Consider the following 20,793-nt stretch of genomic DNA (forward strand, 5'->3'; position numbering starts at 1 on the left):
CGGGGCTGGGGCGGGGTTCGGTAGGTCTGGACAGTGGTTCTTATCGGTATCTCGGTATTATCAAGGTCATTTAGACGCACCCGCACCTTACGATGTTATTATCGGGGGCCACACTGTTCGCAGATTCCACCTCTAGTTTTACTTTTATTTGCTGAGGGCTGGAGCACTAGAAAAATAGATGTTCAAGGGAATAGGGAATGACGCCCTTCTAGCTAAAGGACAGGATTATTGATGTGCTTCCGTCAAAACCAGCATGAATACGGCTAGCCCCAGGTAAACGAATTTGTCATTAAGTTGTCAAGGGGGTCACAATAACATTAGAGAGTTATTTTTCCCTCAGTTAGTGACCTCAGATGTGCTAAGTACAGCGACCTTGAAGGTCACATAGATCACAATGGTAATTAATTATGAGTACCTGTCATTTTGATGGTTTCATTCTGGTATACAAACAGACCATACCATATAATGACACGAAGGTAGAGGTAAACCGGGTCAACCAGCAGGTTTATTTACAAGATTATTTTATTGAAACAACTTAATACTTAGAAAAACAAAAGAATTTTCTTATCTATTTAAATAAGAAAACTTTTGGTGCAAAAAATAAAGAGAAAACAAAAGCCAAATAAAGTAAACATTAACATGCATGTGATTACTGTTTCTGTTGAAAGATGTGAATATTGTCCAAAAATCAAATATGCTATACACATATGCCTTTAACACAATTTTACATTTAACAACAAAGTTATTTCTTTACTAAATATCACAAGTTACCAGAGATTCCCATTTGACTGATTCAAATGATAACAAGAAAAAAGTTATCAAATTGACAAGAGACACAACTGCCTCTTTGAGGCCATGCAATTTCAAATAATGATGTATAATCAAGCATAGATAGAGATAAAGGTTAGATAAAATATAAGAAGTGACATAAACAGCAAAACAGACTTTTAAAATGAATCACTGAGTATGCATGGAATATGTCTAAACAAAATACATTGGAGAGGTCTGGGTGAAGTTGAGAGCTGTTTGAATGATTTTACTTTCTTTCACCCAGTCTTTCTTTTCTTCACATCTCACACTTTTCCTGTAAATGATATTTTTCAATAATTAGTACCAAAACAGAGTTATTAATTTTTCATTACAAGTAAGTACAGAAAACAATAATAAATTACCCCTCCAAATAAACTCGACCACGTGAAGCAGCAAGGTGAGCATAATATGTAGGCGCAGGATATGACACAGCACGATCACATCGCGTGAAAAGATGACATAGATTGTACGTCATTAGTTGTATGTCATTTTCTGACATGTTCGCATCATCCCATAGCACATGATACTTGGTAGGACGAGCAACACCCTAAAAGAAAAAAGCAATTAGTGTATGAAATAAAACGGTTCATGTCCAAACTGGAAATTCATATGAAACAACTTACTTGAATACTGGCATGGCTAACCAGATAAAAATCAATTTCATTGGGGTGAGTTATTTCCATATCAACAATTGTTCCAGCCGGAACATTACCATTTCTATCATCGGAATCACGTGGGTTCATTGGGAAAAACCTTGTATGGTGACGTTTCTGGACCACCAAAAAGGTTACTTTTGGTTTAAAGCTGTGTCTCGCACATGCTTTAAAAATAGCAGTTAATTCAATCCCAAGGACCTATGGGATGCATAGAAAGTAAAATTGTATATTCTTACTCAACTGCTACATTTTGGAAGGGAGAGGTAGGACATTCTGAAATTATGTGGTTATGAAACAAACCTGCTGAAATTGTCCTTCACTGACACCATCTCTGTAGAACACAACATGCTGAGGAAGACCACCAGTCTCTTTACTGTAAATGCCTACTTGTTCGTAGACAATAGCTTCCAAATCTTCAATCATTTCTTGCCTTGGGGCTTGTAAGCGGATTCTCATGTTATACTTGAAGCCCTTTACATCATGTGATGCTGTAACCTGCAGGTAAAATGAAAAACAATATTGTATAAACCATACTAGATGCTTATTTATTCATGAAATGTATTGTCCCGCAATACGAGGTTCTAGCTCATGGAACCAATAAGCTGAGGCAATAATTAATTATATAGAGACATAAAATGGAGTAACCGTAACGGTTAATGGGATCATGAACTTACAGCTGCTACGGAGGGAATATCTTTTGCATCTGGTGAAGGATGAGTAACATCAGCACCAAATACTAACACCTTGTTGTTGAAGCATTTCACTCTGGAAAAGTAAAATGTTGTTTGGTATAGAATGTTTGGAATAGAAGCATCCAAAAGAAAAAATTATATAATTAAGTGCATTATTATTGAATGAAACATACTTTGAACTATCGTCAATAACTTGGTTAATTCCATTAAACTTTGCATTGATTTTCAGCATGATATTATGCACTGTTGCTTGGTTGTTACGCCTGGTAACAGTGAGATCTTTGACACACTGAGTCAGTACTCCAACTTGTAGTTCCGCAACTTGCTTTACTTGGCCTTAAAAATTAAAATTGAAGGGAAGGTATGTTAACATGTAAAAGCAAATTTGACCATAATTTTGACATATTTGAGACATAATTAAAGAAATTAAGTATATTGAGAGTAAACAGCTCACCATATATTTGTTTGTTATAACCACTTATAACAACCAAAACTAATTGGTATCCCTGTTTGCTCAGCTCCCCAAGTCTCTCTCTAAGATCTTTTAAAATCTTTTGCGGGTTTCCCCTGCCATCCATAATTATTGGGGGGTCAGGTTTTTCCATGAACATGTTTACTTTGCCCGCTTCACTCCTCAGATTTTCAGCAAATGAACTGAAACATTTATACTTTTAAGTTTAGATTAAATAGATAGAACTCAGAATGATAAGAATTTACACCCTAAAGAGATGAAGAAGTAAGTAATTAAGATAGAAATACCTGAGTGCTTCTCTGGGAATATTGCAGATTTGAAGACAAATCCACTTTTTCAGCGCGCGTGTCTCCCGGAATTGCCCGCCACGCCATACTCCTTTCATAGGCTGAACAGTCCTATTCTGTAAAAAAATTATTTCCAGCAAGGGAGACAAATATAGTAAGTAAAGTAAACTCAAAGATACAAGAGGAGTAAATAAAGTGGTATTTAGAGATGACCCAATATCTTTACCTGATAGTAGGCCAGCTTGGGAGCTGGTAGAATACGACCATTGATTTTTGCAAATTCAGTTGCTACTGACAGTCCCAACTCCTTTACTTGAGGACTAGCATTAACATTTGCCCTTTGCATCTGTGAAGTTTTTCAGTTTACATTCAAATTAAAAATATATATATACACATAGCAGGAGATAGTCCACTTGAAGCAAAACTTGTTGGTCATACTTACAGCTTCTTTTATTTTGTTTTTACGGTCTTGTACATTAGTGGCAGCAACTTTAACCATTTTTGCAGTTTGGCCTTCATCAAGTTTCTTCTGGGTAGCTTGACCAGGCAGCAGAACACAAAGCTGAATAAAACAGACAATTTATAACCCATTTGTATGCCATCAATGAGAGAATTCACAAGCATCTAATTCTCAAATACCCTTATGTAAATCATACTACTTACTTCAAAGGGAACCAATACGTCCTTTTCTCTGTGTCCCACATGCACACAAGGAAGATTTGGAAAACGTAATTGATAACCTTTGTGTTTGGCAAAATATTCTCCAATAGTAATAGTTTTGCCATCATCACCCATCTGAAATCTAAAGCAGACATTGATAATTGAACAGGTGATCTCAATCATACACTTGATTACAAAAGTAGAGTAATTTAGATCAAACCTTTCTTCAAATGCATTCCTTCTCAGGCCATTCACTCGATATGTCCTCTTGCTTGTTTCAATATTTGGCACTTGATACTCAACTTTCAAGCCCTTAATAAACCTTTCCAGTTCATGTTGATTGTATTTCATGGCTTCCTCGGGGGTTGCTGACCTTGAATCAAATGCTTTCAGCAGCTTGAGAAGCGACTGAGATGTTGGAAAACCTTTGTGTGCCACTGAAGTAAATTTACATAATTAGATTTAAAAAAAAATTAAAGTTTGTTATGCCTTGCAAAAATTGTCTATGTTCTGCAAGTTATTAGAAACCAGTAAGGTAGCTCACCATCAATATTTAAATACGGCTTATTTCCCATTATGAACGACTGGAAATATCCATACCACAGCTCCATTCCATTACCCAAATCCATGGGCGATACGGGAGGACAGAAGAATGATCGACCAACCTGTACAAATCTGTGATTGGGGTAAAATAAAATAAAGAGAAAGTGTGTAAGTTATAGTTGTAACATTAATTGTAGAAAATTAGTCAAAATTGGAAGCACTTGCCTTTGAGAGCCAGCTGACCGTAGGATCACATCAAGTGCCTGAATCACATCTTGAGGAGTAGAAGTTGACCTTCCACTCTTTTGGTATGCAAAGAGTTCTTGCAACGATATGTTGTTTCTAGCAAGTTTGATGGTTACTTTGAAAGTTTTGGGTTTATTATCTTGGCGTTCGTCATCTCTGACATTCACCTCTTCAGATATCTGTAAACAAAGTCAATGACTGGGTGTTCCAAAAAGTTTGAAAATACATAAAAACATTTAAATTAAGTGTGACTTACCTCTGTGTTAAAGGGCAGAGGGCCTTTGCTATATAAATTTTTTTTCCCATCAAAACCAGGGAAGTTCCTTGGATAAAACTTTTTTTGCATTTCCTCCATTACAAGTCTATGTAATTAAAAATTGCAAAGATATTATAGAGTTAAAAGAGTCAATGACACAGATCAAATAATTGCAATAGGTGTTACCTCATAAAACGCTTTGGCTTATCTGGATCAATCGCCACGTCATAATGATAAATCTTAACGGTTGGATCTCTAATTTGAAGAAGTAAATGGTTTACTTCTAGCTGGATTGGTCTTCCTACTTTGGGGTCCGGAGGACAATTGGCCCGCTGGGGTAAGGCAAAGGACTTTCCTAAAAGTAAACAAAAAACAAAAAAAATTCTGAACAAGACAGTTATTTATGTTATTAGAGGGTATGTTAGTCAAAGTATTTTCATACCTGGTTGAGCCCTGCTAACTTGGCCACCAGCAGGAGTCACTCGTGCATCACCCGATGAAGAAGGTGCCTGTTGTGGTCCTTTAGAGGACTCGGACTGCGCAGAAGACTTTTGTACAGTGTCCCCATGAACAACTTGTGGAGGAACTCCTTGTGCTGGAGGTGGACTCGGTTGGCCCCATGATGAAGGCTGTAGCGGCCTAGGCCCTGGAGCAGATCCCGGGGGTTGTCCTTGTTGTGTTGGATTAGGGCTTGGTTGGCCCCATGATGAAGGCTGTGGCGCCCTAGACCCTGAAGCAAATCCTGGGGGGTGTCCTTGTTGTGTTGGATTAGGGCTTGGTTGGCCCCAGGGTGGCTGCCTAGGCCCTGAAGCATAGCCTTGGGCTTGCCCTGGAGGCAAAACTTGGGCTGGCCCCTGGTGCTGGATAGGAGGTTGAAAACCTGGATTTGGGGCACCACGTCCCCTTCCTTGACCCTGACTGGGGTTCTGGCCACGTCCCCTTCCTTGACCCTGACCGGGGTTCTGGCCACGGCCTCTTCCCTGACCTGGATTCTGACCAGGATTTTGTCCTGGTCCCCAGGCTGTAGGGTTTTGTCCCTGAGCTTGCCGAGGGTTCTGTCCCTGAGCTTGACCAGGGTTTTGACTTTGTCCCAAGGCTGGATTTTGGCTTTGCGCTTGACCAGGGTTTTGGACTCGTGCCTGTCCTGGGTTTTGACCTTGTCCCTGTCCTGGGTTTCGGCCTTGTGCTTGACCAGGATTTTGAGCTTGCCCCTGTCCTTGATTTTGTGCTTGACCTGGGTTCTGCCCTTGACGCTGAGCGTTTCCTGATTGAGCTGAAGTTTGCTGAGCGCCTCCCTGAGAGCCAGAGGCAGCATTTCCTCCTGCTCCTCCTCCTTTACCTGTGGGAATTAGATGGGAGGTATAGTGTGAATAAAACTCCAACAGTATAACAATACAAAAATGAAAACTTTAAAAAAGTTCTGAAGTTAGATTGAAAAATAAACCAATAAATTAAGCATTAACTGTGATAATGTGTGCAAAGTGTGATGTAAATGACAATGTTTAAGAGACCAACCTTTTCCTTTTTTCCCCATGGCTTAATAAACTGAAAGGCAAATAACAAACATTATTAATAGTTGAAGAACAAACATTATTAAAAGTTGCAGTGACCTAATTGTACCACTAAACTTAAACATAAATTACAACTGACTAGACAGAGACCAAGCTTTCAAGGACTAAGAGTGGACAAGTGGACTCCACCAGCCTGAAGGGAGATTAGAAACAAAAACAAAAGGCCTGCTGTGCATATGAACATTTCTCTCGAAATGACGTCATTATGTGAGGCCGCTGGTGATGTCAAAATTGAAGATAATATGACTTTCATGGCGGTTTTGGAGACAAAAACGTTTTACTAGGGCAATGTTGCATCATAGTATTAAATCAGTGAAATTGGCAGGGACAAATGACATGTTTAGAGGAAAACCAATACTACGCCGAACCAGAATTTAATAGTTCAATGTAGATTGTATGACGGCAGGGTTTGAAAAACCGCTACGCGAAAACTACAAACACTATAAAACGTAACATAACCACTCATATCCATATCACTCCAATATCTGAGTAATATGCAAATGATGGATGAGAGACCCACTTCGCTGTTCTTTAAAATTAAATAATCAGCTGACACTTACATTGAAATGGCTTAGAACACTACCTTCAACTGACTGACCTGTATCTACGTCGTAACACAAGAATTATTCGACAATATGTGACAGGGAATCCCTAGTACACCGAACAAGACCTGATGTTTATCAGGCATCATTTTCCCTCATCCGTTTCGCGAGGGCGGTGGGTCATGTTGACCAACACCGACAAAATAATCCTCGTTCCACTAAGTCCCCAACCTCAACTGTTAAAACTTCTTAATACCACTCCGGTGTTTGGGAATTTGATTAATCCACTTTGCGAGTAAAACTGGCTAATTATCTAGTGCCAATACCTCTCCAAAAACAACTTCTTTTTTTTTCTAAGACATCAGAATTCTAGGCATCTGACGTCACGACTGACCGTCGATTTCCCGTGTCCTCTCGTACCCCCTTGATTGCAGTCTTGCTTTCTTGGGTGCTCAGCTCTTGGGTGCTGGAAGTGATCACGGCAAACACGGCGTGAGGAGCAATCCTTTCAGGGAAATAATATGGAGGCTCCTGCTGCGCCAATTGTCATAGACCTGGAGCCAGAGACAGATGAAGTTATTGATACCACTCCTGAGAAGTGAGTATCGGGCTCCCGAGCTCTGCAAAAAATGACTACCTGCGTCTGCTATTGTGCATGGGCATTGTCTATAACTGCTCCTCAAGTTGTCAACTCTTGTCTCCCCCGGTTTTCATAAAATTTTGGTTTTAAAATTCTTTAGAGAGCATTGACGATGCCGCATCTGATTGTGTGTGTGGCACAATGTTATGCCTCTGGAAGTGTTGTGCTTCTCCCATAACCTAACCTGCTGAAATACATAGCATACCTCAATGGAAATCGAGTTGGTGCAAACACTATTTTGCTTTGTCATTGAATTGCAAATTCACCCCCCATTCTAACATATGTTAACTCTAGCAGGATTATGATGTCATTTTGATTATTTTGTCTTATATACCATTGATGAGCCATTGTGAGCACTTAACTAGCTGTAGTCTTCTTTAGGCTCTTGGTTTTGTAAGTTTGATCAGCTGCAATCTTTCTTTTAAGTTTAAATTTCCAAATGTGGGTTGATGTTAGTTATGCTAAGTTATTGAATCAATATGTTGTATTACTCCACCTCCATGATCTTATCTGGCTCTATTTATTCAATTGCAACTACAACTACAATTACAATTTTATTTGTTCTTTCAGAACTGCTGAAATAAAAAAGGAAAATGGAAACCAACTGTATAAGAAAAAACAGTACAAGAAAGCCTTACCTTTGTATACAGAAGCTATTTGTAAGTTTAAATCACATGGATGAATTATTATCTGAAGTGTAATCTTCTCTTTTATTCGTTATCTGTAATTCTTACTTTAATTCTTACAGTATTATCTCCAAATAATGCATCGTACTATGGCAACAGAGCAGCATGTTACATCATGCTGAACCAGTACAATGATGCTTTAGCAGATGTTCGCAAATCTTTAGAAATTGACCCTAAACTTGTGAAGGGATATCTAAGAATGGCTAAATGCTGCATGATGATGGGTGATTTGTCTGCTGCTGACAAAGCCTTATTGAAAGTCCAAGAAATGGAACCCAACAACCCACAACTTGTTCCTGAAAGAATAAATTTAGGTACTTTACAGAAGTACACAGATGATGCAGAAAAATGTCTAGAGAAAAAAGATTTTCGGAAGGTGGGAAATATGTACAACTTATTTTGACCACAGATAAATTTATGCTTACACAGATTTTTTATTTTTAAATCCATTGAATCTATTTTGAACAGGTTGTTTTCCTCATGGATCGTGTACTGGAAATAGTTCGTGGTTGTCAGCGATTCTTATTGATAAAAGCAGAGTCCCTTGCCTTATTAGGTAGACATGAAGAAGCTCAGGAAATTGCCAAGTAGGTCTTCAGTTTGAAATTTCATTGATTCATACTATCTGAACTTCACTTACTATTGCTGCCGTCCTGTATTGCTGTACTTTGTGTCACTCAGTGGTATAATTCACGCTGATGATAAAAATGTGGATGCTGTATATGTACGTGGTTTGAGTTTATATTACCAAGATAATGTCGACAAGGCCTTTCCCCACTTTCGGCATATTTTAAAATTAGCTCCAGATCATAAAAAGACTCAAGAAATTTACAAGGTGGAGTACTTAAAAGAAATAAGACTGTTTATGTTCCTCCAAAACACAAAGTCAAAACTGAAATTTAATGCCACTTGTAACTTATTCCTTTCACTATAGCGCGCAAGAGCTCTTGTACAGACAAAAGAGTCAGGCAATGAAGCCTTCAAGGCCGGAGAACTACAGAAAGCTTATGATTTGTATTCTCAGGCATTACTGATAGACCCATTGAACACTTTCACTAATGCCAAATTGTACTTCAATAGAGCAACTGTCTGTTCCAAGGTTTGTAGATAAATATGTCAGAATTAATTACTGATATATCTGGAATTTGTCTATCAAGGAGTCATCACAAAAATCCATCTTATTTGCTATGTAACCAGTCTTGCTATTTAGTTCTTTAAATTGTGTCGTATAGCAGTTGTGTGCTTTTATTCTGTCTAGATGAATAAACTTCAGGAAGCCATCTCGGATTGCTCTGCTGCACTCAAGCTGGATGAGAAGTATGTGAAAGCTTTACTCCGAAGAGCAAAATGTCACACTGACTTGAATATGTTGGAAGAAGCTGTGTTTGACTATGAAAAGGCTGTTCAAATTGAACGAACCCGGGGTAAATGTCATGGAATTTGTGCTCTGAACATTTGTTAGTGCTTTTCTAACACATTTGGATTTTGTGATATCTGCAGATAATAGAAGACTTCTGCAAGAAGCAAAATTAGCCTTAAAACGATCTAAACGAAAGAACTACTACAAGGTTTTGGGTATTGATAAAACTGCTAGTGATGAAGATATTAAAAAAGCATACAAAAAGAGAGCTTTAGAACATCATCCAGGTATGCATTCTTCTTCAGAAACATGACTACATGACTCTTAGTGTGCTCACTTTTACTGTTACAAATCATAGCAAGGTCTCAGTTTGTGTTTTTTTTATCTATTTTCCTGCAGATAGACACTCTAATGCTTCAGAGACCGAAAAGGTTGAACAGGAAAAAATGTTCAAAGAAGTGGGAGAAGCTTATGCTATACTCTCAGATCCCAAGGAAAGAGCAAGATATGACAGTGGCCAAGATTTGGAGGAAATGGAAGGGATGGGCAGTGGTTGGCGTAGGTTTCATATTTTTATGTTATTTAAGTTATATTTTTTTAACTTGCCCTGCTAATATACCTCTGATTTTTTCACAGCTGGTGATTTTGATGGATGTGGGAGATTCCCTGGTTTCTTTGCTGGTCCCAGTGCAGGATTTAATGTCGGTGATGGCCTTGGAGGCTACACTTTCCACTTTGGTTAGTTAGAGGCAAGTCGGTATTGCTCATTCATTTGTGTCTACATTCCTAAATCATACTTGACTAGGATGCTGCACTTTGTGGGGTTCCATAATAAAATAAGTTTTTACCTTTATTTTTGAAATCAACACAGCATTGTCTACCCCTCCCTTTTTTAAAAAACGAAATAAAATATGTTGGATTGTTTGTTATCCAAGTTGACATTTTTCACATCGTATTTTATGTTGTTCATGATACCAGCATGTGTTCTCTCATAATTGGTCTGAACAGCTCGGATTAGACCTGTGATAGATGTTCAAACTTGTATCATTGTTCAAACCAGTGACTTCTATGTTTGACAGTAATATTTTGTGCTCTTTAGTGTCGAGTTGAAGTTTTTGCTAAGTTTCTTTATTTATTGTGTGATTTAACTGGTGGTCAGAAGCGTGTGAATATTGGTGATGACACTGATGTTAACTGATTATAAATTATGTATCCTAGGTAGAAATTACCTTGTATGGTAGACTAGATCTAATGATAGTTAAATGCTAAAAGACGCTTTCAGTGTTGTTTCCAACACACTCAATGGTCTATTTTTAAACTTATGAAGGGAGTGTTTGACTCTTACTTTTTTTTCTTTGACAAAATTTGAGTGTACGTATAACATGCCGTTTTTTTTAAATCCTGTGTTATCTACTCTTAAATGAAGACTTTCTGTTACATATGCCAAATCAAATCATCTCCTGATGGGTTGGGGTGTGTGTCTTGAGTATGTACTCCCACTGAAACAAATTTGAAGGAAAGCTGTAGTCCAAACTTCTTTTGTCCTGTCAATTAAAAGTTAGGTGTTTCTGGACTGTGTTATAAATAAAATAGGCCTGAATGGCAAATAAGGATAACTGAATTTAGCTGTAGAATCTAATTAAGTAGAATAAACTTTAAAATAATTGATTTAAACTTCTATGCTGTGATTATAAATATGCCAGTTGTTATGGCTAATAATTAAAGTTAGTTTGTCAAGGTCCGTACTAAACATTGTGCACTTTCTTTGGGCTTTTAAATTGAAACTTAATGTACAAGAAGAAATCTGTCTCCTTCTCATCATCTGCCCTGTTTAATAGTACTTGGAAAATTATTCTGAGCCATCAATGTAATTACTGTACATAATTTGCTAAGCCATTAACTTTGTAATAATAAACTAGATGCCATTGCACCCAAATATTTTGGTAACTATCTATGTGATCACTCCTACCAACTTCTACTTCTCTTTGCACACCGAAAGATTGAGATGAGTCATTGAGTCATTTGTTTTCATACTGGTGTAGGTTTATTATTAAAATTTGAAGTGCCTTCACTTCACACAGATTTACCATCTTAACATCACTATATGTAACTTGAAGTTCTACAAAGGTCCTGTCACAGGGTGCTTTCTATTCTATACCTTTCCAGTTGACCTTGAAACCACTGTACAGAGTTAACTTTTAATAAAAAGTCATAAATGTTGCACATAGGTTTTAATTTGTCACAACAACTCTACAAATCTAGTGGTGTTTAAAGCATGTAGTGTAAATACCCATTGATGGAATGTGAAACCATGTAGCCCTGACTTATCTGATACAAGCTATGGTAACTAAGTTTTATCTGGAATTCATAATTTCCTGTGTCAAAGTTCACTACACTATGAGATCTCTAAATTTTTCATTTTGTTATGTTTATACACAAATTTCATTAAATGTGTACACTTATACATTTGGTCTCCAGGAAATCCTGTGCTTAATAAAGTTAATCTCCATTAAAAAAAAATTAAAAAGCTGCTCTTTGGAAGGTTGAAAGCAAAGAGATAAACTCTTACAAAAAATATCACAACATTTGTTGAACTATGGCTTCTAGGACAGCCTATTGGTCTATGTCCAACATACAATCATTCATCTTGTACCTGTACCACTTTACATAACTGCAGGACTGCAAATGAACTCTCCCTGTTTTTTAACGTTATAACATGCATTCCCTTGTAACAAACTAATAGAATTGTTTTTGCTTCACAATACTATAAATTCAAAGCATCATTCAACACTTCTTTTCAGAAGAGGAATGCATAGTTTCAATACAATCCAATTTTCTTTCTTTTTTTTCTTTTCTTTTTTAGATTGATCAAGCTTGATGTAAATTAATTAATTAAACTACACGTCTACAAATCTTCTGACTAGCTCTACAAACAATACTACAACAGTTTAATGATCACAAGTTACAAAATTAGCAGGTCTTAGGTAGATTACATTTTGATATAATGTACTTTGTTATACTAATTGTTATCAAATAAGATCAATACAAAATTGTTGGAAAAGTCTCTACCGGTGAGTCAAACGTCTTAAAATTGTGTCTTCCCTGTCCACACCAAGAACAATGCTATCTGACTCAGTAATCACAACATGTTCTGCATCTACTTCATGGGCAAGCTGCTGATTTCCATTTTGATTACTCTTCTCGGCAGCTGCTGCTTCATTCATCCATTCTTCAATTTCGGCTCGATACATTCTGTTTTGAAGCACTTCCCTATTTCTTGGTCTGCAACCAATAAAAGTAGAAGTACCCTGGAAAAATATTAATTGTTAAACCACGGTAGCAGTTTCTCATACGAAATATACAAAATAAAACTTTTATTGACATACTCCAACAACAAGGTGTGGCCTAAGAGTGTCTAGTAAATGTTGGTCTCTCAAAAGACGAGAAATCTCTTCCCATTTCAAATGCAGTTCTTCATGTAACATTTTTTCCTCTGTAAGAAGAAAGTTACATAATTGGTTACAGTTTAAGGAACACTTGAAGAAAATTGACTGTTTAAATTGACTGATTTTGCACCTTCGCGCTTAGTTGTTTGTCTCTTGTACTGAATGCGGAAACGGAATGCTTCAAGCACAGAGGCAACCACAATAGTTAATACAACTGAAGTCAACAAATAAAAGAGCATAAAATATAATCTGCTGGATGGATGAACTACAACCGCATACGCATTCATGACAATGAACCAGTTATTCACCACCTGTAATTTAAGTCCCCCCAAAAATTATCACTGGCAATGCAATACAAAACAAAACAAAAAATAGTCATCTTACTGTCTGTTCTTACCATCAATTCAAAAAGGGTGACAAAACTAACAGCTATGTTTTCAAAGTTGTTGAGATAATAATATCCACCAGAACTGGTTGTGTTTGCACTCCATCTGTAGAAGTCTTCAACTGGAGTCCCACTAAAATGTTTACAACAGCCATAATTAAAAATGTAATGTCAGATAATTTGCAAAATAAAAAATCAGTACATACTTGCAACAGTTTTTCAAATTATACCCCGCAAACAGTTCCATACCGATGATTGCAAAAAAGTAGTAGAGCACAAGTATCACCATAAGAGCAGATGACATCAAGGGAGATAATAAAACTACTGTGCCAAATACATCACGATATCGCTTTTTCATCTTGAAGAGCCGTAATAATCTGTTTTTAGAAAGAATATTCAATAAAAAAATATTTTCTTGTTTGCTTAAATACTTAAATAGCAAAAAAAAAATTACCTTAGTGGTCGAAGGACAACAATACATGTTAACCGTGGGAACATGTAATTTAACAAAACTCCAAGAAGAGCAGCAAGGGTGACGGTAAAATCATAAACATTCCATCCTGATGAAAAGTAGCGGGAGAGCCCCATACCCAGTACTTTCAAAAGAGCTTCAAGCACAAATACTACAACATGAAAAATTGTTTTAATCCACTATTCTTTTTATGAAAACACTTGTGATGAAGAGGTATTACACAGTGCACTTACTAGCCAAGAAAAGTATAGTGTCCCATGAAGCAGCAAATGCTCTCGCTGCCTCTTGCAAATTATTGTAGTCCTGGCCGATTCGGGAGACCATAGCAATGCCGTTGCAAATTATAAGGACATCTGTAGCATGAAATCAATGAATTTGAAAAACAAAACTTACTAAAGTAGTGCAAAGATAAATTGCATAGAAGGCTAAATAATGAAAACGAATTACATATAACAAGCTCAAAATGCTTCCAATGAACTAAATCATGCGTCTTCTGAAGGACATTTTGGAGTGGAGGCCAAGCAGTATGAAACCAAGGAATATGTGCAAATTGAGGTTCCCATGTAAGTGTAACAGCATCATAAACACGAAAAAAGTCATCTTGAGATAATGCTCCTGTTCCACTTTGGTCTAAATAGTGAAACATCAGTAGTACATCCAAGGGTGCTGAAAAAACAAGGGTCAAAAATAAACTGTCCGCACTGAGTTATTTATTAACAATTGCAGCTTTATTACTCACACTTATTGGGTGCATAATAGTGCATCAATCCTTCAAATTGTCGAAACCGTAAGTTAGTAGGATTTTGTTTTGAAACTAGAAGCCTGAATGCCAACCTGCATGCTTGTCGCTTATGAAGAAGCAATTTTCTAAATTTGTCTCGTTCCACCCGGGTAAAAGTTTCATAGACAACTGCAAGCATCTGAAATAATTTTCAGAGATGTATTGAAAAATGTGAAAGTGCCCCCTCCCTTCTGATGATGCCGTAGTTGGTTTTTCACTTCACACTCACCAAATTCATAAGAACATACAAGACAATGCAGAGATAGGAGATGAAGAAGAGCGCGTACCATGTTGAACGAGAATATGCCGGCATCATAACATCTGGGAAACTGAGGAAGGCGTTCATTTATATTCTGTAAAAGTTTTATCTTTATCTTCACAAAACATACACATCTTGTCATACATACTTAGCAGTCGTGAGGAGCACAAACATGCTGACAAAGCTGGAGGTCAAGGTGGAGAAGTTAGGATTGTGAGGATCTTCTGAGAAAAGGAAAAATCCCAACAAGGCAAAAGTAGACACAAAAAAGAAAAGGAGTCCCATCATGTCTAAAATAGGAGGCATTGACTGCAGAATTTGGCGAATAAACCTGCGTACAGCACCTGTAAAAAAAATTTAAAGTAATAATAATTTTATATAAACACCATAGGTATTTTTCAGCAAAATGAGAAAAAAAATGTTTCACATTTCAATTAAGTCAAACCATTGAAAAAATTATCATTTTGTCTCACAAAATAGAATCATGAATCACAGATTACACAAGCTTACCAAAGCTTCTCGTATCAATCAAAAAAATTGGTCGGAAGGCTCTTGTAACACGAAAATGGCTTGATCTTCTTATCAAAACCACAAGTGCTTCAAAAAACATCACAACGAGTGTCAAACACTAGAAAATGTGAAATTCGATTTCTAGTTAATATTTATTATGGTGGAATTAAAGTGAACCAAATATAATTTTTAAGCCACAGCAAAGTTTACCTTGATAGCAGTTCTCTTATGCCGGAGTATTGTGCGCCAACCTATCCATCTCAATTTTAGAAACAATTCTCCAGCTATGGTGATCAATGCAGCAATTTCCATGATGCTATGAGCTGCAACGGGTAGCTACAGAAGAATGTGAAATTTGGTAATTACATGATATCCTTTACAAAAATTTAATAAGTCAGTGCAAGGTAGAGGTTCTATACTCCGCAAACCGAGAATCCATGTCACCTTTAAAGCTGTCACTGCAGGGTCTTCCCCAAGAGCAAGAATCAATAACAATGAAGATGTGAACAAATCCAAACCATAATACCAATTATTGTGCACTAATAGGTATGCTGGTACTGCCTTGGGATCACTTGGATGTGAATCAAACTTCTCATTATTGGCCCCTTCCTTCATGTTCAGGGAAAACAATAGGCTATAGTACTGATGTAAGTAATTAGCTGCTTCAATTATACATATCTTTGTCATGTCTATACATACATACCTCTAAAAATATTGCAGCTTCATGGTAATTAGTTTCCCAAGATTTCCCAACATCTTTTGGGTCAGAAAGGACTCGTACTTCTCCAGATACTCCATCAGTAACATATTCATGGTCCAGACTTGATTGACTTCCAATCATGTTGGGAAGGTCTTGTTCTTCAGCAGCTGCGGAGACGTCCATTCTTGAGTCAATATCATGCCCTTTTAAACAATAACACAAATATAGTTCTATGGTAAAAATATTAGCAGCAGAAGTAAATGAAAAAGAGACTTAAATAGTTTTGTTTGTATATGTAATCTGACAGGATTCAGTGTGATCCAGTAAGATCCGGTTGAAATACCAGGAAAGTAGAAAACTTTGGTTTCATATAGTGTATTGAGATGCAAGAAATTAAAAGTAAATTAAAGTAAACTGGTGGAAACGAAAGTTTCAAATATAAATCACACATAACAAAACACCAACAGAAATTAGAAAACTAAATTTGAGTATAGAAGACAACAAAAGTGACAAAGCTTGAGCTTGTGTCGCTCGCTAACAATTGTCTCAAAAAAATACACCCATCGTGTTGTAGAAAAGGTTTTTTTTGAAAAAAAGCTTTCAATAAACAGACCGTCCCTGTCTGAGACGACAGCTCTTCGGAGATTAATTGTGTCATCATTAAAACGAGTATATCCGTCTGCAGACAGATTGGGTATTACAGCAGACGCCATATGTACAGACACTGTTTATAAAATAAGAGACTACCAACTTAAACGCACTCCCACCAAAACTTTGACAACTTCAGATTTTTAAAGCTATTAGAAAAAGAAGGTATTAAACAGTTCATGATTCAAAATTTTAGGACAAAAAATTGAAGTTGGTAGTTGATTACGAATGAACACATGCTTTGCTTATCGACTGAGTATCGGTTGGTGAACCTGGACCGGACGTCAGGCAGAAGCAGTTATACCGACTCTGTATAAAGCTCTTCCGTTTTGTAATTCTTTCCAGGTGAACGTCCAGAAATGTGAGTAGTACAGAGAGGAACTATTTTATCTTTGTGTTGCAGATTGGGGTTTTACCATCTGACTGAAATCGTATGTCTCCTGGTATTTCGTGTTTTTTGTCTTCCCTTTTTCTGCTATATCATTAGCCTTACAACTATGGATGTAATATCCCAGCTCACACTGTGTACGGCATGAGCCGCTAGTGGCCCATACCGACTGAATGTTTACGTGGATATCCCTTTTCTTATACCCATAATAAATGCAAGGTTGTAGTAAGACTGATGTCTTTTGTGAAATTCTTCCCTTACTGTATATCATAGCCAGGAACTTCGACCCTGATTTTGTCTGTGTACTATTTGTCTCGTCAAACTTAACCTTAAAGCCGTTATTGTTTCTTACCGCCGTCCCCATACCTAATTCGTGTTGGTAGTGACCAAGTTCCATCATTTTGTCCAGTCTGGTGTTAATTGCTTCTTCATTTCCCCGCTCTAGATGGCGGATCCCAAAACCAAGAAGGCTCCAGCCGCTAAGGGCGCTGCGAAGGGTGCCGTCACCAAGAGGAATGGTCTCAACGCCAACCTAAGCAATGGTGTCTACCGCTTCAGCCGGTCTCGCCAGTACCACAAGAAGGCCCTGTGGAAATTCATGGGCAAGAAAACTGCCAAGACAGTGAGTTTATTTTGCTTTGTTTTGGTCTTGATCTTGCTTGTCTTCCCCTGCCCTTCATAAGTTCAGTTCTGACCTAAGATGTAATGTAACCCTTAGGTGAAGCCCCAGAAGCCTCGCACTGTTGAGAAGCCCATTGGTGGAGACAAGAACGGTGGCAAGCGTGTTGTCTTGATCAAGAAGAGGACCTCCGCCTACCCTACAGCCAATAGGTATGTTCCATTCACTATCTTGCGTTTGTGCACCTCTTAAAACCTCATGCGAACCCTGTGTTTGCATGGCAAATGGAGGTGCAAGATAACTGGTGGATATCCAATGTGGTTCAACTCATTTGTTCCACTATTTCACCCCACCTACAACTGAAATTTATCCAAGTGTTCTGTCATTTCCTAATTCTCTCTGGTATTTCAAGGATCCGCAAGCACCCCACCAAGAAACTCTTCTCAGAACACAGGCGCTACACCAGGCCAACCCTTACACCCGGCACTGTGTGCATTCTTCTCGCTGGTGTTCACAAGGGCAAGCGAGTTGTCCTTATGAAGGTGTTGAAGAGTGGTCTGCTCCTTGTTAATGGTAAGAAGTCAAGTTCACATAAAGAATTTGCTAGGACTTTTGATCATGACCAAGTACTAACACATCTGTGGTTTCCTCTAGGACCCTTCAAAGTAAATGCATGCCCACTGAGACGTGTGCACCAGAACTTTGTGATTGCCACTAGCACCACCATCGACATCTCTGGTGTGAAATTGCCAGAGAAAATTAACGATGACTACTTCCGCCGCCAGCGTGTCAAGAGAGCCAAGAAGGAAGAGGGTGAAATTTTTGCCAAGAAAGAGGAGGTAAGTTAAAGTCAATGTCACTTATGTGCTACTTTGTCACTGTTTGGTTGCATTCTTACAAATTTCCTTTCCTGTATTCCAGAAATATGCTCCCTCTGAAGAAAGGAAGAAGGATCAGGCTGAGGTAGACAAACAGCTTATTGAAGCCATCAGGAAGAACCCTGAGAAGAAGACCATGTTTGCCTACCTTAAATCCATGTTTGGATTGAGGTCATCTCAGTATCCTCACAGGATTAAATTCTAGAATCCTTTTAAGAAATTAAATAAACAAAAAAAAAATCAAACTGCTTTCATTATTCAAGATAGAAATTCAAGTATGATTAAATGAATAATTTATTGATGATCTCATTTACAAACTGAAAGGAGACAATTCCCTGACAGCACATCTAACACAATTATTAAAGCACTTAAGATGCATATAAAATAACTTAAAATACAAAAGCAATGTGGATAAGTGATACAGGACAACCCAGAAAACATTCTCAATCTTGCAAACAGCTCAATTATTTCGATATTGTAAGCACAACACTCATGAAATACTTGCACTTAGTAGCTGCATAGATCCAAAGGCAGAACCAGTTATTTAAGACCTGAATTCCTTTACTAATCAGTCTCATATTCAAAAGCAATCCATAGAGATTGGGAATGCCAATAAGTATCAATGTTTACCACATGCTGTAATCAGCATCCTCCTGATCGAAAGTGAGGAAGAAGCCGAGTAACGTTAGGAATACCACAACATTGCCAGCAAGGGTGAGATAGCACGCTCCCCATTGAATCTGAAATGTAAAATTTGCTAGTCATGAGAAAATCCAAACAACATAATATTCATGCATAAAAAAGGGCTTTACATACCACTGGGTTTCCAAAAGGAGATCTGGCAAGGACTATGGGAAGGGCAAATGCTGAGACAATGAAGCCCATTGTGACAAATATCGAAAACTCGAGACATGGTCCCCCAGAACCACCTGAATCTTCAGCGTATCTTCGAGCTACAAGGGTTGGTACAGGTGCCAGAAGATAGAGGAGCACCACAAAGAAAGGCCACCAAACACTGTAAAATTTGAAGAAAGGTAATTTCAAGAATTTATAGATTTAACATACACTGGTTGAATTTGAACAGTATATAACAGACTTACTCATATTGAGGAAGGGCACAAGCCAAAATGACAAATGTCATTCCAATGGACCCTGCAAACGCCAAGGCTACAAGCCTACCAAAGAAAAAGTAATATTATTTCTAAATGTAAAAAAAAGGAAATAAAAGAAGGATCTCAAACATTCTAATCAGAGTCCATACTTACGCTGCAGATGTTGAGAGAAACACAGCCATTCATCACATGGAAAAGAATGAAAACTGGTTTAGTTGAGGGGAACTAAAACTTATCAATTGTAATGTTTCAGGGACCATAATTCAGAAAACACAGATAACAGATACTGTTTAGCACCTGCCTCACTACATGAAAGATAATCAAAACATTTGAATCAAATTACGAGAAAAAAGAAGTTCTTTTTTTTAAAATGTTATGACAAGTTTTTAAAAATGAGAACATGGATAGAATACTGTTTAACAAAATTAAACCAAGGTTAGGCAGACAGGATAACCTGCTCAAACAGCGACATATAATTTAACGAAATGAGGAACTATTACAACAGCTGTTTTGCAGAGCAAAAAGGTACCTAAACAGACTTGAGGTAGAGTGTTTACATTTTTCTCAACTGAATAAACGTACTGTCAAGTGCCCGTAAAGAGCGGAAGCGAAATGATACATACCCCCCCAAAACAGGTTATTGTGATAGTTTAAAACGTCCATAAAGCATTATAAAAACCTTCGTAATCGCTAAATGAAAAGCACCGAGACATCTGCCAAAATATTTCGGGTAAAAATTTAAAACTACCTTTAATTCCGGCCATGTTTGATGTTTGTCAATCTTGTCTGGTCTTTTCTTTTCCTTTTCCATTCATAAACAGAAGACGACGAAACGGGTATCTTCCTTGCTTGTGGTCAGAAACTGGTCTTTGATCGCAGGCATCTATTTACAAAAGACCATTGATTTGTCAGTAAAAAGGTGAAATGTTATTGACAGTTACATTCTAACATCAGAGTTCAATTCTGAAACTTCACAATTCAAGCGTGCTTTCCCATGATTTGAAAGACACGTCACATATTGAAATTATCCTGAGAGCATTACTTTCGGGAGAAGGCGTCGACGTTATGTTCGGGATCTTTGTGACAAAATAAAAGTATGATCCGAAGAGTTATCGTCACTTTTTAAAAAGTTTTCGTCAAACAATTAATTTTTTGTGTCTATTTTGATTGCTTT

At 37.5% G+C, this 20,793-nt stretch overlaps 5 protein-coding genes across 8 annotated transcripts; 2 read left to right on the plus strand and 3 right to left on the minus strand.

Moving 5' to 3' along the window:
* Window positions 1–504: 504 nt before the first annotated feature.
* On the minus strand, window positions 505–6,923 carry LOC113205746 (protein argonaute-2). Of its 3 annotated transcripts, none has more exons than XM_026421487.2 (19): window positions 6,792–6,923; window positions 6,138–6,167; window positions 5,065–5,961; window positions 4,809–4,977; window positions 4,623–4,728; window positions 4,346–4,545; window positions 4,122–4,252; window positions 3,798–4,014; window positions 3,581–3,719; window positions 3,360–3,479; window positions 3,144–3,263; window positions 2,918–3,033; window positions 2,613–2,812; window positions 2,332–2,494; window positions 2,141–2,231; window positions 1,767–1,961; window positions 1,434–1,664; window positions 1,173–1,357; window positions 505–1,084 (listed from the first exon to the last, which is right to left on the minus strand). In XM_026421487.2, exons 2-19 carry the CDS (start codon window positions 6,154–6,156, stop codon window positions 982–984), a joined length of 3,402 nt encoding a protein of 1,133 aa, XP_026277272.1. In that variant the 5' UTR covers window positions 6,157–6,167; window positions 6,792–6,923; the 3' UTR covers window positions 505–981. The 3 variants fall into 3 exon arrangements, with proteins under 3 accessions (XP_026277272.1, XP_052123458.1, XP_052123459.1); XM_052267498.1 differs by having other exon boundaries at window positions 6,754–6,859; XM_052267499.1 differs by having other exon boundaries at window positions 6,777–6,796.
* Window positions 6,924–7,143: 220 nt separating this feature from the next.
* LOC113205729 (dnaJ homolog subfamily C member 7) lies at window positions 7,144–11,357 on the plus strand. The gene is made up of 10 exons (XM_026421455.2): window positions 7,144–7,333; window positions 7,946–8,034; window positions 8,124–8,437; window positions 8,530–8,648; window positions 8,743–8,896; window positions 8,996–9,160; window positions 9,320–9,485; window positions 9,562–9,708; window positions 9,821–9,979; window positions 10,058–11,357. The coding sequence occupies exons 1-10, from the start codon at window positions 7,257–7,259 to the stop codon at window positions 10,162–10,164; spliced, it is 1,497 nt and encodes a 498-aa protein (XP_026277240.1). The 5' UTR covers window positions 7,144–7,256; the 3' UTR covers window positions 10,165–11,357.
* Window positions 11,358–11,637: 280 nt separating this feature from the next.
* LOC113205728 (two pore calcium channel protein 1) lies at window positions 11,638–16,724 on the minus strand. The gene is made up of 16 exons (XM_026421454.2): window positions 16,588–16,724; window positions 15,978–16,177; window positions 15,719–15,883; window positions 15,485–15,610; window positions 15,275–15,392; window positions 14,913–15,108; window positions 14,735–14,834; window positions 14,464–14,644; window positions 14,172–14,390; window positions 13,958–14,077; window positions 13,707–13,875; window positions 13,459–13,629; window positions 13,265–13,385; window positions 12,998–13,178; window positions 12,808–12,914; window positions 11,638–12,729 (listed from the first exon to the last, which is right to left on the minus strand). Exons 1-16 carry the CDS (start codon window positions 16,685–16,687, stop codon window positions 12,487–12,489), a joined length of 2,517 nt encoding a protein of 838 aa, XP_026277239.1. The 5' UTR covers window positions 16,688–16,724; the 3' UTR covers window positions 11,638–12,486.
* A 99-nt stretch (window positions 16,725–16,823) lies between these two features.
* On the plus strand, window positions 16,824–18,752 carry LOC113205726 (60S ribosomal protein L6). Of its 2 annotated transcripts, none has more exons than XM_026421449.2 (6): window positions 16,824–16,983; window positions 17,456–17,632; window positions 17,729–17,841; window positions 18,042–18,202; window positions 18,284–18,468; window positions 18,551–18,752. In XM_026421449.2, exons 2-6 carry the CDS (start codon window positions 17,456–17,458, stop codon window positions 18,710–18,712), a joined length of 798 nt encoding a protein of 265 aa, XP_026277234.1. In that variant the 5' UTR covers window positions 16,824–16,983; the 3' UTR covers window positions 18,713–18,752. The 2 variants fall into 2 exon arrangements, with proteins under 2 accessions (XP_026277234.1, XP_026277235.1); XM_026421450.2 differs by having other exon boundaries at window positions 16,956–17,053.
* A 31-nt stretch (window positions 18,753–18,783) lies between these two features.
* LOC113205727 (leptin receptor gene-related protein) lies at window positions 18,784–19,816 on the minus strand. Its single transcript, XM_026421451.2, has 4 exons — window positions 19,773–19,816; window positions 19,608–19,682; window positions 19,324–19,522; window positions 18,784–19,247 (listed from the first exon to the last, which is right to left on the minus strand). The coding sequence occupies exons 1-4, from the start codon at window positions 19,799–19,801 to the stop codon at window positions 19,134–19,136; spliced, it is 417 nt and encodes a 138-aa protein (XP_026277236.1). The 5' UTR covers window positions 19,802–19,816; the 3' UTR covers window positions 18,784–19,133.
* Window positions 19,817–20,793: the final 977 nt, after the last annotated feature.

This window comes from Frankliniella occidentalis, unplaced genomic scaffold (assembly GCF_000697945.3).
Source record: "Frankliniella occidentalis isolate FOCC.00 unplaced genomic scaffold, Focc_3.1 Scaffold53, whole genome shotgun sequence".
Taxonomy (NCBI): Eukaryota; Metazoa; Arthropoda; class Insecta; order Thysanoptera; family Thripidae; genus Frankliniella; species Frankliniella occidentalis.